Source organism: Heteronotia binoei, chromosome 13, assembly GCF_032191835.1.
Source record: "Heteronotia binoei isolate CCM8104 ecotype False Entrance Well chromosome 13, APGP_CSIRO_Hbin_v1, whole genome shotgun sequence".
Taxonomy (NCBI): domain Eukaryota; kingdom Metazoa; phylum Chordata; class Lepidosauria; order Squamata; family Gekkonidae; genus Heteronotia; species Heteronotia binoei.
Genome location: NC_083235.1, coordinates 12,173,715 through 12,188,564, shown reverse-complemented (window position 1 = coordinate 12,188,564; position 14,850 = coordinate 12,173,715). Strand labels below are relative to the sequence as shown.

The 14,850-nt window shown below is 49.3% G+C and overlaps 1 protein-coding gene across 1 annotated transcript in view; it reads right to left on the bottom strand.

The window, feature by feature from the left end:
- PLXNA3 (plexin A3) overlaps positions 1-14,850 on the bottom strand; it is a 142,509-nt gene that overhangs the window by 19,083 nt on the left and 108,576 nt on the right. The window contains 5 exon segments of the mRNA XM_060252484.1: positions 320-416; positions 2,293-2,396; positions 2,559-2,718; positions 10,069-10,215; positions 11,532-11,598. Of these exon segments, the coding sequence (XP_060108467.1) occupies positions 320-416; positions 2,293-2,396; positions 2,559-2,718; positions 10,069-10,215; positions 11,532-11,598 (575 nt within the window).

Below are 14,850 nucleotides of genomic sequence, written 5' to 3'. Positions count from 1 at the left end.
ACTTAATCTTAAATAGGTACACACATGGCCCGGCCAGACCCAACATGGCCCGGTCCAGCCCAGCCCAGCCCAATAAGGTCTCATTTATGTCTGATCCAGCCCTCATAACAAATGAGTTCGACGCCCCCATGTGTGTAATTTCTCATTGCACTATAGGAAGTTCTTTGCTTACTGTGTATTTTGATATTGTCTGAGGGGGTCCGTTTGAGATTATTATTGCATGGTAAAGAATTAGTGAAAATGGTAATGTACAATTTATTGGGCGTTTCCCTAGCTTGATGTTGATTACCCCGTGTGGGTGCTTGTTAGAAGTGCTTACCATAGCGGCTGAGCGAGTGGGTGAAAGTGAAGGAGCTGGCGATGTTGTAGCCCGAAGCCTGCCTGGGAACCAGGGCCACCGCAGAGCCGTCCATTACCTGCGGGAACAGAAAATGAAAACATGGAATCAAGAAGATGATGATATTGGATTTATGTCCTGCCCTCCACTCCGAAGGGTCTCAGAGCGGCTCACAATCTCCTTTCCCTTCCTCCCCCACAGCAGACACCCTGTGAGGTGGGTGGGGCTGGAGAGGGCTCTCACAGCAGCTGCCCTTTCAAGGACAACCTCTGCCAGAGCTACGGCTGACCCAAGGCCATCCCAGCAGGTGCAAGTGGGGGAATCAAACCTGGTTGTCCCAGGTAAGAGTCTGCACACTTAACCACTACACCAAACTGGCTCTCCCAGAAGAAGAAATTAGATTTATATCCAACCCTCCACTCCAAGTCTCAGAGCAGCTCACAATCTCCTTTTACCTTCCCCCTCCCCCAACAAACATCCTGTGAGGTGGGTGGGGCTGAGAGAGAGCTCTCCCAGAAGCTGCCTTTTCAAAGACAGGGTCTCAAAGCTGCCTACAATCTCCTTTCCCTTCCTCCCCCACAACAGACACCCTGTGAGGTGGGTGGAGCTGAGAGAGCTCTCACAGCAGCTTCCTTTTCAAGGACAACCTCTGCCAGAGCTCTGGCTGACCCAAGGCCATGCCAGCAGGTGCAAGTGGAGGAGTGGGGAATCAAACCCAGTTCTCCCAGATAAGAGTCTGTGCACTTCAGCATTACACCAACCTGGCCTCAAGGGGGAGGGGGAGAAAGAGAATGAGCCTTGGCCAATGAAATAATAATGCATGTCATCTTTAAATTAAGAACAGGGATTTGTCTAACTGAGAGCAGGTTTGGTCTAGTGGTTAAATGCTCGGACTCTTATCTGGGAGAACCGGGTTTGATTCCCCACTCCTCCACTTGCACCTGCTGGAATGGCCTTGGGTTAGCCATGGCTCTCAGAGATGTCCTTGAAACAGCAGCTTCTGTCATAGCTCTCTCAGTTCCACCTACCTTCACAGGTTGTCTGTTGTGGGGAGTGGGGGAAGGTAAAGAAGATTGTGAGCCACTCTGAGACTCTGAGATTCAGAGTATAGGGCGGGATATAAATCCAATTATCATCTTCTTAACTGCAGGGCTTTTTTTTTGTAGCAGGAACTCCTTTGCATATTAGGCCACACACCCCTGATGTAGCCAATCCTCCTGGAGCTTACAGCAGACCCAGCAATAAGAGCCCTGGAAGCTCTTGGAGGATTGGCTACATCAGGGCTGTGTGGCTTGATATGCAAAAGAGTTCCTGCTACGAAAAACACCCTGTCTAACTGTAAAAGATGTAAACTATGAGAGATGGGATTCTGGACCAGATGGACCACCGCTCTGCTCTAGCAGGACTCTTCTGATGCTGTTAAAGAGTTGCTACCAAGTTCATCAGCGGTTATTAGCCACAGTGCATTGTTGGAACTCTCTGTCTGGGGCAACTGATGCTCTGTATTCTTGGTCCTTGGGAGGGGCAACAGTGTGAGGACTTCTAGTCCTGGCCCTACTGATGGACCTCCTAGTGGCACCTGGGTTTTTTGGCCACTGTGTGACACAGAGTGTTGGACTGGATGGGCCATTGGCCTGATCCAACATGGCTTCTCTTACATGCTTATGTTTGGGGCAGTGATGCTCTGTATTCTTGGTACTTGGGGGGGGGGGGGAGGGCACAGTGTGAGGACTTCTAGTGTCCTGGCTTCACCGATGGACCTTCTAACGGCACCTGGGGTTGTTTTTTTTTTTTGGTCACTGTGTGACACAGAGGGTTGGACTGGATGGGCCATTGGCCTGATCCAACATGGCTTCTCTTACATCCTTATGTTCTGAGTTGCTTTCAGTTCCACAAGGGGCCCTGGCTTGTTGGGACAGCTAACCTGACCCCGAGATGCGCGGGGAGGCAGTTACCTGATAGTGCCCGAGGGTGTTGAGCCGCTTCCAGTCTCCCTCGATCTTGCTGGTGGCATCTTCGTCTTGCAACACCGTCCGCCCCCCGTTGCCCTGGCACCACTCTGGGAGTAACGGAACGGTCCGTGAGGAGAAAGCTGGGTCTGAGCCGCCTCTCCAATGCCCCCACCCCTCCAATGCTGAAGCCACAAGCCCCACTCTGATCAGCCAAGCCCACTCCATGACCCCGGCTCTGCTCGCTTCCTCCCACATTCTTGCCTTCATACCAAGCTCCATGTCCTCGGCACGGGGCCGCTGGGAATAGGGCACGCCTCGGTACACGGCATCCAGCAGCTTCTCTTTTGCTTGGGTCACCGAGTCACAGTTTAGCACCTTGACCGGCACCGCAGGGCCCCCAGGGGGCTCCGGTGGGGTGCAGAGAAGAGTCTAGGAGAAAGATAGTTCCGGAGAGCTTTTTCAGTCACATGAACATATGAAGCTGCCTTCTACTGAATCCAAGAGCTCCGTGGCGCAGAGTGTTAAAGCTGCGGTACTGCAGTCCTAAGCTCTGCTCACGACCTGAGATTGATCCCCGGGAGAAGCTGGGTTTTCAGGTAGCCGGCTCCAGGTTGACACAGCCTTCCATCCTTCTGAGGTCGGTCAAATGAGGACCCAGCTTGCTGGGGGTGGGGGGGGGGGGAAGTGTAGATGACTGGAGAAGGCGATGGCAAACCACCCCGTGAAAAGTCTGCCATGAAAACAACATCACCCCAGAGCTGGAAATGACTGCTGCTTCCACAGGGGACCTTTCCTTTCCTTCTACTGAATCAGACCTTGGGTCTGTCAAAGTGAGTATTGTCTACTCAGACTGGCAGCAGCTCGCTGGAGTCTCAAGCTGAGGTTTTTTGCGCCTACTTGCCTGGACCCTTTTTAGTTGGAGATGCTGAGGACTGATCCTGGGACCTTCTGCTTACTAAGCAGATGCTCTACCACTGAGCCATCGTCCCTCCCCATGAACATATGAACATGTGAAGATGTTTTATACTGAATCAGACCCTGGGTCCACCCAAGTCAGTATTGTCTACTCAGACTGGCAGTGGCTCTCCAGGGTCTCAAGCTGAGGTTTTCCATGCCTACTTGCCTGGACCCTTTTTAGTTGGGAGATACTGGGGATTGAACCCGGGACCTTCTGCTTACCAAGCAGATGCTCTGCCACAGAGCCACCGTCCCTCCCCTTATGAGAGTAGCTGGGTTGGTCTGCAGTGGAAGAGCTAGAGTTGAGTCCAATGTCCCCTTAGCCCCTAGGCAGCCGCTTGGGGACTAGCAAGACTTCTGGGGCACAAGCTCTCAGTTCGGTAGCTGATAGGGTTGCCAAGTCCAATTCAAAAAATATGTGGGGGCTTTGGGGGTGGAGCCAGGAGCAAGGGTGTGGCAAGCATCATTGCACTGCAAAGGGAGTTCTGGCTATCACATTTCAAGGGACCACACACCTTTTAAAATGCCTTCCCTCCATTAGGAAATAATGAAGGATAGGGGCACCTTCTTTTTGGGGCTCATAGAATTGGACCCCCCCCCCCCTCGGTCCAATCCTTTTAAAACTTGGAGGGTGTTTTGAGGAGAGGCATCAGTTGTTATGCTGCAAATGCAGCACTTCTACCTGAAAAAACAGGGCCCCCCAGCCCCAGATACCCATGGATCAATTCTCCATGATACCCTATGGGAAATGGTCTTCATAGGGAATGATGCAGACATTCCCCTCCCCACCCCGCTTTCAGATGACCCTGAAGCGGGGAGAGGACCTCCAAACTGGGGGATCCCCTGCCCCCTCCTGGAGATTGGCAACCCTAGTACCCGACAAAGGAAGCTCTTGAAAGCTCGTACCCTGTTGTGGGTCTCTACAGCACTGCTGGAGAAAGAGATGACACCCTCTGTCTTTTCACCCACTGTGTTCATGGAGGCTCACGCAACCCTCGGTTATATTCAGCCACGATTACAGGCAGACACTTGTCTTTCCTGGACAGATGCATGCTGGGGTGGCCAAGCTTCAGCTCAGGAGTCACATGTGGCTCTATCACACATATTGTGTGTCTCTCAAAGCCCCGACTGCCCTGTTGGCAGACTTGGAGAAGGCGTCTGTCTCTTTGAATCACTCTTCCAAGCCAAGCCAACCAATGGCATGGAGAAGGCATTTAAAGTTAGAGTTGCTATCTGTACACCTCTCCTTCCTCCCTCTACATCTGTTTGCCTTCCTTCCTTCCCCTTCCTCCCTCCTCCTTCCTTCCTTCCCTCCCTTCTTCCTTCTCCTCCTTCCTTCCTTCCCCCTCCTTCCTTCCTTCTCCTCCTTCCTTCCCCTCCTTCCTCCCTCCCTTCCCTCCTTCCTTCTCCTCCTTCCTTCCTTCCCTCCCTTCTTCCTTCCTTCTCCTCCTTCCCTTCCTCCTCCTTCCTTCCTTCTACTCCTTCCTTCCCTCCCTCCTCCTTCTTTCCTTCCTTCCCTCCTTCCTTCCTTCTCCTCCTTCCCTCCCTCCCTCCTTCCTTCCTTCCTTCTTCTCCTTCCCTTCCTCCTCCTTCCTCCCTTCTTTTCCTCCTCCTCCTTCCTTCCTTCCCTCTCGTCTTCCTTCCTTTCCCTTCCTCCTCCTTCCTTCCTCCCTCCCCTCGCTTCATTTTTTTGAGCAAACAAAAATCCACAGTTCTGCAACCCTGCAGTTCTGTCTAATTGCGTGCAGGAACTTGGAAGAGATTTTGCTCCTGCCGTTATTGTGCAACAGTGAGAAGGGAGAGCGGCAGCCTGCAGCTGACGCTTGCCAAAACGGTTAACCAGAGCAAGGCCCAATTCTCCAGGCAGCGACCGCTGCAAAGAACTTTCCTTCCCTGTTTGGTCCCCCTCCCGCACCATCGCAAGCTGGTCCCACTGCCTTGCTCCGGCTACTGTGGCGCACACATCCAACAAACCGCAACACGATTGTTCACTCTTTTTCATCCCCTTGGCACAACTGCATTGCGGCTTTGCACAACTTCTACAGCGGGGGTGTCAAACATCTGAATTCTAGCAGGGGTGTCAAACATTCGAATCAGGCCCCCAGAGAGCTCCTATCAGGCCCCCCAGCAACTGGGTGTCATCTGCTTCCTTCACCTTCTCTTGTTTCCTTCTGCATCACAGCTTGCTTTGCAAGGCTTGCTCAATCACACAGGAGCTACAGAGCAAAACCTCTATTTCTCCATTGTCTGAGGCTCCTCCCTTGGGGAGGAAGGGGAGAGGAATAGCTTGCTTTGCCAGGCTCTCTCAATTGCAGAGCAGAGCTACTGAGCCAAGCCTCTCTTCCTTCTATTGGCTGAGGCTCCTCCCCTTCCCAGTCCCCCAAGGAGGGAAGGAAAGAGCCAGAGCTTCCTTTGCCCAGTTCCCCGAGTCCCATGGGAGAAATACAAAGAAAGCATCTTTAAGACCAATGAGTGCTAATGTTTTAAGCATGTTTTAAATTTTTAGAAAATATATTTGTGTTTGTCTGTATTCTTTATAAAATTTATCTCTCTGCTACCTAATCTTAAATAGGGTACACACATGGCCTGGCCCGACATGGCCCTGCCCAACAAGGTCTCATTTATGTCAGATCCGGCCCTCATAACAGATGAGTTCGACACCCCTGTATCTACAGCAAACAGAGAGTGTCATGGGAAAACAGCTGAATATAAAGCGCATAGATGCAGCGTGACCTAATAAAGACTACAGTTTAACTCAAGTACACTGTAGCTGCTTTGGTATCTTGAAAAAAACTAATTGGCACGGAGACACTTTACTAACATTTTTATCGCAGTTGTTTATGTAATCAAATACAGAAACTTTGGATGATCAGTGTACTCGAGCTAAGCTGTACTCGTCATTAGGTCAGGGTATGCTTAGGGGCTTTATATTCATTTTCTACAGCAGGGATGGCCAAACTTGCTTAATGTAAGAGCCGCACAGAGACGTCAGCTGTTTGAGAGCTCCAAGTCATGAGTGTTTGATTTTTGAGTGCCACAAGAAGGAAGGAAGGAAGGAAGGAAGGAAGGAAGGAAGGAAGGAAGGAAGGAAGGAAGGAAGGAAGGAAGGAAGGAAGGAAGGAAGGAAGGAAGGAAGGAAGGAAGGAAGGAAGGAAGGAAGGAAGGAAGGAAGGAAGGAAGGAAGGAAGGAAGGAAGGAAGGAAGGAAAATAGATTGGGGAGGGAGAGGTGGAAAGAAAGCAACTTTAACTTTAAATGCATTCCCCCAAACTGCTGTCTGGCTTTGCATGAAGTGATTTAAAGGGAGAAATGCCTTCTCCAAGTTGGCTGACATGGAAGTGGGCGCTTTGAGAGCCACACAATATGTGTGAAAGAGCCACATGTGGCTGCCGAGCCGCAGTTTGACCACCCCTGTGCTACGGTATAACGGCCCAATCCTGAACTAACTCACTGATATTCTCTATCAATCAGCTCCTGCTGAATTCAAGACCTGCTTGCTACCAAGTTCTGAGTTGCTTTCAATTCTGCAATGGGCCCTGGTTTGTCGGACAGCTAACCTGGCCCCCTAAATGAATGCATCCGTCCGTCCGTCTGTCTAATCTATCTGTCTGTCTGTATATCTATCTAATCTATCTGTCTATCTGTCTGTCTATCTAATCTAATCTAATCTAATCTAATCTAATCTGTCTGTCTGTCTGTCTAATCTAATCTAATCTAATCTATCTGTCTGTCTGTCTGTCTATCCATCCATCCATCACCTGCATGATGTCGGACTAGGATCTGGCAGGCCTGGGTTCGAATCCCCATTTGTGCCATCGAAGCCAGCCGCACGCTCTCAACCTAACCTACCTCACAAGACTGCTGTGAGGATAAAATGGAGGGAGGAGAATAAAGTAAGCCGCTTTGGGACCCCATCGGAATGGCAGGCAGAGCGCGGACGAATGAATAAAATATTTTAAACGTCCATTCGCCTCCTTTCTTCCTTATGGAGCACAAGGCAGCTCCCAGCATGGACAAAACACATAAAACGACATACCAAAAATAAAACAAAACGCATGTAAAATAAAACCAACACTTTAAGGTCACTGCTCTGGGCTGCTATCAAACTTAACCGAATACAGTCCCAAATACAGCTGGTTCCACTGCAGGCTTAAACAGGCCCTCCCCCAATCAATCAATCTTTATTGGCACGATAACAGAAGGAATAAAAATAAGACTATATGACAGCACGGTTGGATAACATCATCAATTATTTCTGAAACGTCTCCTAATGCAGATTTACGGCGGGTCATAAGAACTTTGCCACCTTCTCATTTATCAGCGAGGAGGGGCCATTCCAAAGGCAGTAAACCTTGTAGGAGTCAGAGAGGCCCGTCATATTAGCTAGAATAGAGCTTAAAATGTTTAAAAGGAATATCTACACAGAAAGAATAGAGGCCCTCCCACACAGCTTTCCCAAGAGGAAGGCTGTCAACTGGTAAGAAGTTCAATCGCTTAGTTCTCCGGACCTGGTGACACTAGGGTTGCCAGGTCCAATTCAAGAAATATCTGGGGATTTTGGGGGTAGAGCCAGGAGCAAGGGTGTAACAAGCATAGTTGAAATCCAAAGGCAGTTCTGGCCATCACATTTAAAGGGGCTGCACGCCTTTTAAATGCCTTCCCTCCAGTGGAAATAATGAAGGATAGGGGTACCTTCTTTGAGGGCTCATAGAATTGGACCCCCTGCTCCAATCTTTTTGAAAATTGGAGGGTGTTTAGAGGAGAGACATTGGATGCTATGCTGAAAATTGGGTGCCTCTATCTCAAATAACAGCCTCCTAAAGCCCCAGATACTTGCAAATCAATTCTCCATTACACCCTATGGAAATTAGTCCCCATAAGGAATAAATGAAGTGCCCAGCAGACATTTCCCTCCCCCCTCCCCCGCTTTCTGATGACCCTGAAGCGGGGGGAGGGCCTTTAATCCAGGGGATCCCCTGCCCCCACCTGGGGATTAGCAAACACTAGAAATAAACCACTGCTTTTTATGTTGCAAATAAATGCTTAGAATCATAGAATCATAGAGTTGGAAGGGGCCTCTAGGGTCATCTAGTCCAGCCCCTTGCACAACGCAGGAAACTCACAAACGCCTCTCCCTAAATTCACAGCATCTTCATCTAGCCTCTGTTGAAAAACCTCCAAGCTTAAGCAATTTCTTTCATAATGATGCAATTATGTTATTATCATCCCAAACCAAAATTCATTAAATGTTCATAGAAAAATCAAAAATTTCTTTCACACCGCTCTTGTGAGGCAGTACTTTCAAAATAAGAATGTCATTTCACATCACTCTTGTGAAGTATTACTTTCAAAATCAGTATGTCATTTCACATCACTCTTGTGAGGTAGTACTTTCAAAATCAGAATGTTATTTCACATCACTCTTGTGAGGTAGTACTTTCAAAATCAGAATGTTATTTCACATCACTCTTGTGAGGTAGTACTTCCAAATTCCGAATGTCATTTCACATCACTCTTGTGAGGTAGTACTTTCAAAATCAGAATGTTATGTCACATCACTCTTGTGAGGTAGTACTTTCAAAAACAGAATGTTATTTCACATCTCTTGTGAGGTAGTACTTTCAAAATCAGAATGTTATGTCACATCACTCTTGTGAGGTAGCACTTTCAAAATCAGAATGTCATTTCACATCACTCTTGTGAGGTAGTACTTTCAAAATCAGAATGTCATTTCACATCACTCTTGTGAGGTATTACTTTCAAAATCAGAATGTTATTTCACATCACTCTTGTGAGGTAGTACTTTCAAAATCAGAATGTCATTTCACATCACTCTTGTGAGGTATTACTTTCAAAATCATAATGTTATTTCACATCACTCTTGTGAGGTAGTACTTTCAAAATCAGGATGTTATTTTGCACCACTCTTGTGAGGTAGTACTTTCAAAATCAGAATGTTATGTCACATCACTCTTGTGAGGTAGTACTTTCAAAATCAGAATGTTATTTCACACCACTCTTGTGAGGTAGTACTTTCAAAATCAGAATGTTATTTTGCACCACTCTTGTGAGGTAGTACTTTCAAAATCAGGATGTTATTTCACATCACTCTTGTGAGGTAGTACTTTCAAAATCAGAATGTTATGTCACATCACTCTTGTGAGGTAGTACTTTCAAAATCAGGATGTTATTTCACATCACTCTTGTGAGGTAGTACTTTCAAAATCAGAATGCTATTTCACCACTCTTGTGAGGTAGTACTTTCAAAATCAGAATGCTATTTCACATCACTCTTGTGAGGTAGTACTTTCAAAATCAGAATGTTATTTCACACCGCTCTTGTGAGGTAGTACTTTACAGTTCTCTGTCTCAGTTCTCCTTTGCTTGGAAGACATAGACAGTGCCACATATGATTCCTCCTATGGGCAGCAGACCGAAGTCTGACAGGTGCAGCAGCTACACAGGTCCTAGGTTCAGTTCTTTTTGATTTTTCTATGAACATTTAATGAATTTTGGTTTGTGATGATGATAATATAATTGCATCATTATGAAAGAAATTGCTTAAGCATCTATTTGCAACATAAAAAAGCAGTGGTTTATTTCTAGTGTTTGCGAATCAGTACGCTGCAGTTTCCGGGTTGCCCACCTGGGGATTGGCAACCCTAGTTGATACGGAGTCCTCCAAGCCACTAAGACGGCAAAGCCAGACTGGCCCACAGAAAAGACCCTCTTTCCATTGCCGCCTTCACTGGAGACAAGCTCCTTCGTAGTGCTGCAAGGAGGCGAAAGGGCCCCTGTGGAGCCTCCCCGTGCCCTCGCTCACCAAGGTCTTGTAATCGATCTGCTGGCGAATGAGCTTGTCCTCGCTCAGAGAGTAGCGGGCCTCGCCCGTGATGGCATCTATCGGCCCTTTCTCCATCTGCTGCTTAATGGCACAGAAAAGCATGAAGAGCGGATCTCCGGCACACTCCTAAAGGGACGAAAAGGCGCAAGGTTGAAGTCTGGGGATTGCTCTGGAATTCTCACTCTTTTACCCTCAACCTAAGGTCACCCCCATCTAGGCTGTACCGGTGGTGGGATTTGTGGGGCATTCTAGGAGTGGGCAGGGCAGTCGTGCAACACGCTGACACCACCCGGAAGTGACATCGGCATGTCGGCGCCATTGGGGGTGATGCTCTGCTTTTCGGGCAAAACTCTAGGGTAAAAAATGGCCTCAAAGCGTTAAAAGGTAAAGGTAGTTATTGCTGCGTAAGCAGAGAATTAGTATTACCGACCCACGGGATGAAGTCACATCATGACCAGTGTTTCCCTCTAAGCTGAGTTGGCGTGAGCTAGCTCACAGATTTTTAACCTCCAGCTCACATATTTTTGTCTAAGCTCAGGGGAAATGGCCCCAGGACACAATGTATGCAGCAGCTCACAACTTTTAATGCCAGGAGCTCACAAAGTAGAATTTAAGACTTTGCAGCTTAGAGGGAACATTGGCAGACTTTTTACGGGGTGGTTTGCCGTTGCCTCCCCCAGTCATCTACACTTGACCTCCAGCAAGCTGGGTCCTCATTTGACCGACCTCAGAAGGATGGAAGGCTGAGTCAGCCCTGAGCAGGTTCCCTGAACCCAGCTTCTGCCGGGATCGAGCTGAGTTCGTGAGCGGAGCTTGGACTGCAGGACTGCAGCTTACCGCTCTGCGCCATGTTTTCCCCAAAAAGTAGAACATGCCACCGACTTGCTGATGTCGCTTCTGCGTAAACGTCAGTGCATCGCGCGCAGTCTCTGGCACAGTGTGGCTTAGGTTCCCTGCGGGCGTGTTCCCCTCCCCAGGCCTTGAATTTAGCAGGAGCTCACAGAAGCGCAGTTCCTGAACCTTTCTGATGCCCCCCCTCCTCCTCTCCACCTACCTTGTCCATTGAGTAGCAGACGCAGCTGCACAACAATCCCTGGATTAGGAGAGCGGGCAGCCAGCCAGCCACCAGGAGCTTTGCTACACCCTCAGCAGCCCTCATTCATCCCTGGAGAAGCCCACGCCACCCCTTCTCCACTTCTCATGTGATGCAGCAGGTGGCCTGCTGGCCTTTTGACTGTGGGGAGGAGAGCGGCCAAGGAGAGCACCAGGTGAGCAAGGCCTGCTTGGATCTCTAGCCAGCCCAAACAGGCCTCGCTCGCCCGGGGCTCTCCTTTCTTGCGTCGGGTTGGCTTTTGGCTGGTGGGGGGGGGGCTATGCTAATTAGTTATGCTAAGGAGCTCCACCACCTTCAACAAAATGACCCCTGCCCCTCCCACACTCACCTTGAGGAACCTGTGCAGTAGGAAAGTGAACCAATTCGTCAGCATTTTTTCAGCTACTGACTCCGTCCTGGGAAAGAGAGAACAGCTGGGTCATGAGCGGGAAATGGGAAGGCCCTGCCAAATATCCTTGCCCTCTGCCAAAGGACGCCTCGTCAGGAAGAGAAGTGTGGGAACGTCTCATCTGTCGCACGGACCAGCCTTTCCTTTGCTCTGTTCCACCAATACGGCTTGCCTCAGAGACCCCGAAGGCCAGGGATTCCCTGGGAATTTATTGTCCTGTTTGAGGCAGAGGGCAGAGGAAGGACAACAGCGATCTGAACGAGGCGCGCTGTCGGGTACTTCCCGGGGAAGAGCTCAGATCGGAACTCGCTTCCCGCCTCTGCGGCTTTCACGAGGCGGCTCCCTGCCCTTTCTTCACATCATTATTTATTTATTATTACTTTAAATTTATTACTTTAAATTTCTATCCCGCCCTCTCCGCAAGCGGACTCAGGGCGGCTGACGACATCCATAGCCACAAGTGAAAACCAGCAAAAACCAATAGATCACAATTTAAGATTTTAAAAACATTCCGTGGTGCTGTGTCACTACAACGTAGGCGAGCTCTTCTTTTCTGACGGTGATCACCTAGAACTCTATATGATGTCGGGTGGCAGTTCTCTCCCGGCTACATATCAAAGGCCTGTCGGAACAGTTCGGTCTTACACGCCCTGCGGAAAGTGGAAAGATCCCGCAGGGCCCTTACGGCCTCCGGGAGAGCATTCCACAATTCTGGTGCTGCCACCGAGAAGGCCCTAGTTCGTGTCGAACGCAACCTAGCCTCCTCCTTTGGTCCAGGGATGGACAGTAGATTTTTTGTCCCTGAACGCAGTGCTCTCTGGGGAACACGTGGAGAAAGGCGGTCCCGCTGATGGACAGACCCCTGACCACATTCTTGCTTTGCTTTTTGGCAGTGAAGTCAGCAACACCAGAAGGAACAGAGAACTAAAAGGACTGCCACTGGCAGAGCTATAAACGGGGAACCTAAACTACCAAATGCCTACAATTAGGGTTGCCAATCCCCAGGTGGGGGCAGGGGATCCCCCGGTTTGGAGGCCCTCCCCCCCGCTTCATGGCCATCAGAAAGTGGGGGGAGGGGAGGGAAATGTCTGCTGGGAGCTCTGTTATTCCCTATGGAGATTTATTCCCATAGAAAATAATGGAAAATTGATCCGCGGTATCTGGGGCTCTGGGGGGGCTGCTTTTTGGGGGGTAGAGGCACCAAATTTTCAGTATAGCATCTAGTGCCTCTCCCCAAAATATCCCCCAAGTTTCAAAATGATTGGACCAGGGGGCCCAATTCTATGAGCCCCAAAAGAAGGTGCCCCTGTCCATTATTTCCTATGGAAGGAAGGCATTGAAAAGGTGTGCGTCCCTTTAAATGTGATGGCCAGAACTCCCTTTGGAGTTCAATTATGCTTGTCACAGCCTTGATCTTGGCTCCACCCCTAATGTCTCCTGGCTCCACCCCCAAAGTCTCCTGGCTCCATCCCCAAAGTCCCCAGATATTTCTTAAATTGGACTTGGCAACCCTAAAATCAATGGAACTTCAAGGCCTTCTTAAGCAGACCAAACTACCTATGCCAAAAACACCGTTAGGATGGATGGCCTGATCTTGTCAGATCTCAGAAGCTAAGCAGGGTCAGCTCTGGTTAGTACTTGGATGGGAGACCAGCGTTCCCTCGAAGCTGAGTTAGTGTGAGCTAGCTCACAATTTTTCAGCCTGCAGCTCACACATTTTTGTCTCAGCTCAAGAAAAATGGCCCCAGAGCAAACTAATTTATGCAGTAGCTCACAACTTTAATGCCAGTAAAAAGGTAAAGGTCATCCCCTGTGCAAGCACCGGTCGTTTCCGACTCTGGGGTGACGTTGCTTTCACGTTTTCATGGCAGACTTTTTATGGGGTGGTTTGCCATGGCCTTCCCCAGTCATCTACACTAGTGGTCCCCAACCTTTTTGGCACCAGGCGACCGGTTTTGTGGAAGACAATTTTTCCAGAGACCGGGTGAGGGATGGTTTTAGGATGATACAATTGTGCACTTTATTTCTATTAGTTTGGCAAGGTGGTTAAGTGTGAAGACTCTTATCTGGGAGAACTGGGTTTGATTTCCTACTCCTCCACTTGCAGCTGCTGGGTCAGTTATAGCTCTCACAGAGTTGTCCTTGAAAGGGCAGCTTCTCTGAGAGCTCTCTCAGCCCCACCCACCCCACAGGGTGTCTGTTGTGGGAGAGAAAGGTAAAGGAGATTGCGAGCCACTCCGAGACTCTGAAATCTGGAGTGGAGGTAAGGATATAAATGCAATGTCTTATTATCATTATTACTGCATTGTAATATATAATGAAATAATTATACAACTCACGGACCGGTTGCTAACAGGCCACGGACCGGTACTGGTCCACGGCCCGGGGTTTGGGGACCCCTGATCTACACTTTTACCCCAGCAAGCTGGGTACTCATTTTACCGACCTCAGAAGAATGGAAGGCTGAGTCAACCTCGAGCCGGCTACCTGAACCCAGCTTCCGCCAGGATCGAACTCAGGTTGTGAGCAGAGGGCTCCGACTGCAGTACTGCAGCTTTACCACTCTGCGCCACGGGGCCCTTTTAATGCCAGCAGCTCCCAACTTTAATGCCAGTAGCTCACAAAGTAGAATTTTTGCTCACAAGGCTCCACAGCTTAGAGCGAACATTGGAGACCACCAAGGAAGTCCAGGCTTGCTATGCAGAGGTAGGCAATGGCAAACCACCTCTGTAAGTCTCTTGCCTAGGCATGGATAGCCCAGGCTAGATCTTGCCAGATCTTGTAAGATAAGCAGGGTGGCTCCTGGTTAGTACTTGGATGGGAGACCATCAAGGAGGTCCAGGGTGGCTAAACAGAGGCAGGCAAGGGCAAATCACCTGTGCTTGTCTCATTCCTGATCTAGATGGCTCAGGCCAGTCCGATCTTACAGGGCTCTTAGTACAGGGTGTACTGTAAGCTCCAGGAGGATTGGCTACATCAAGGTGTGTGGTCTGATATACAAAGGAGTTCTGCTCCAAAAAGGCTGGCGCCCTAGGCAATCACCTATGTTTGCCTAGTGGCAGGGCTGGCCCTGGGTTGGACTAGATCAGGGGTGTCAAACGTACGGCCCAGGGGCCAAATCATGCCTCCAGAGGGTTCCTATCAGGCCCTCGAGCAACTGGCTCTGGTCTGCTTCCTTCTTCCTCTCTCTTGCTTCCTTCTGCATCTCAGCTTGCTCTGCAAGGCTTGCTCAATCACAGGAGTTGCAGAGCAAAGTCTG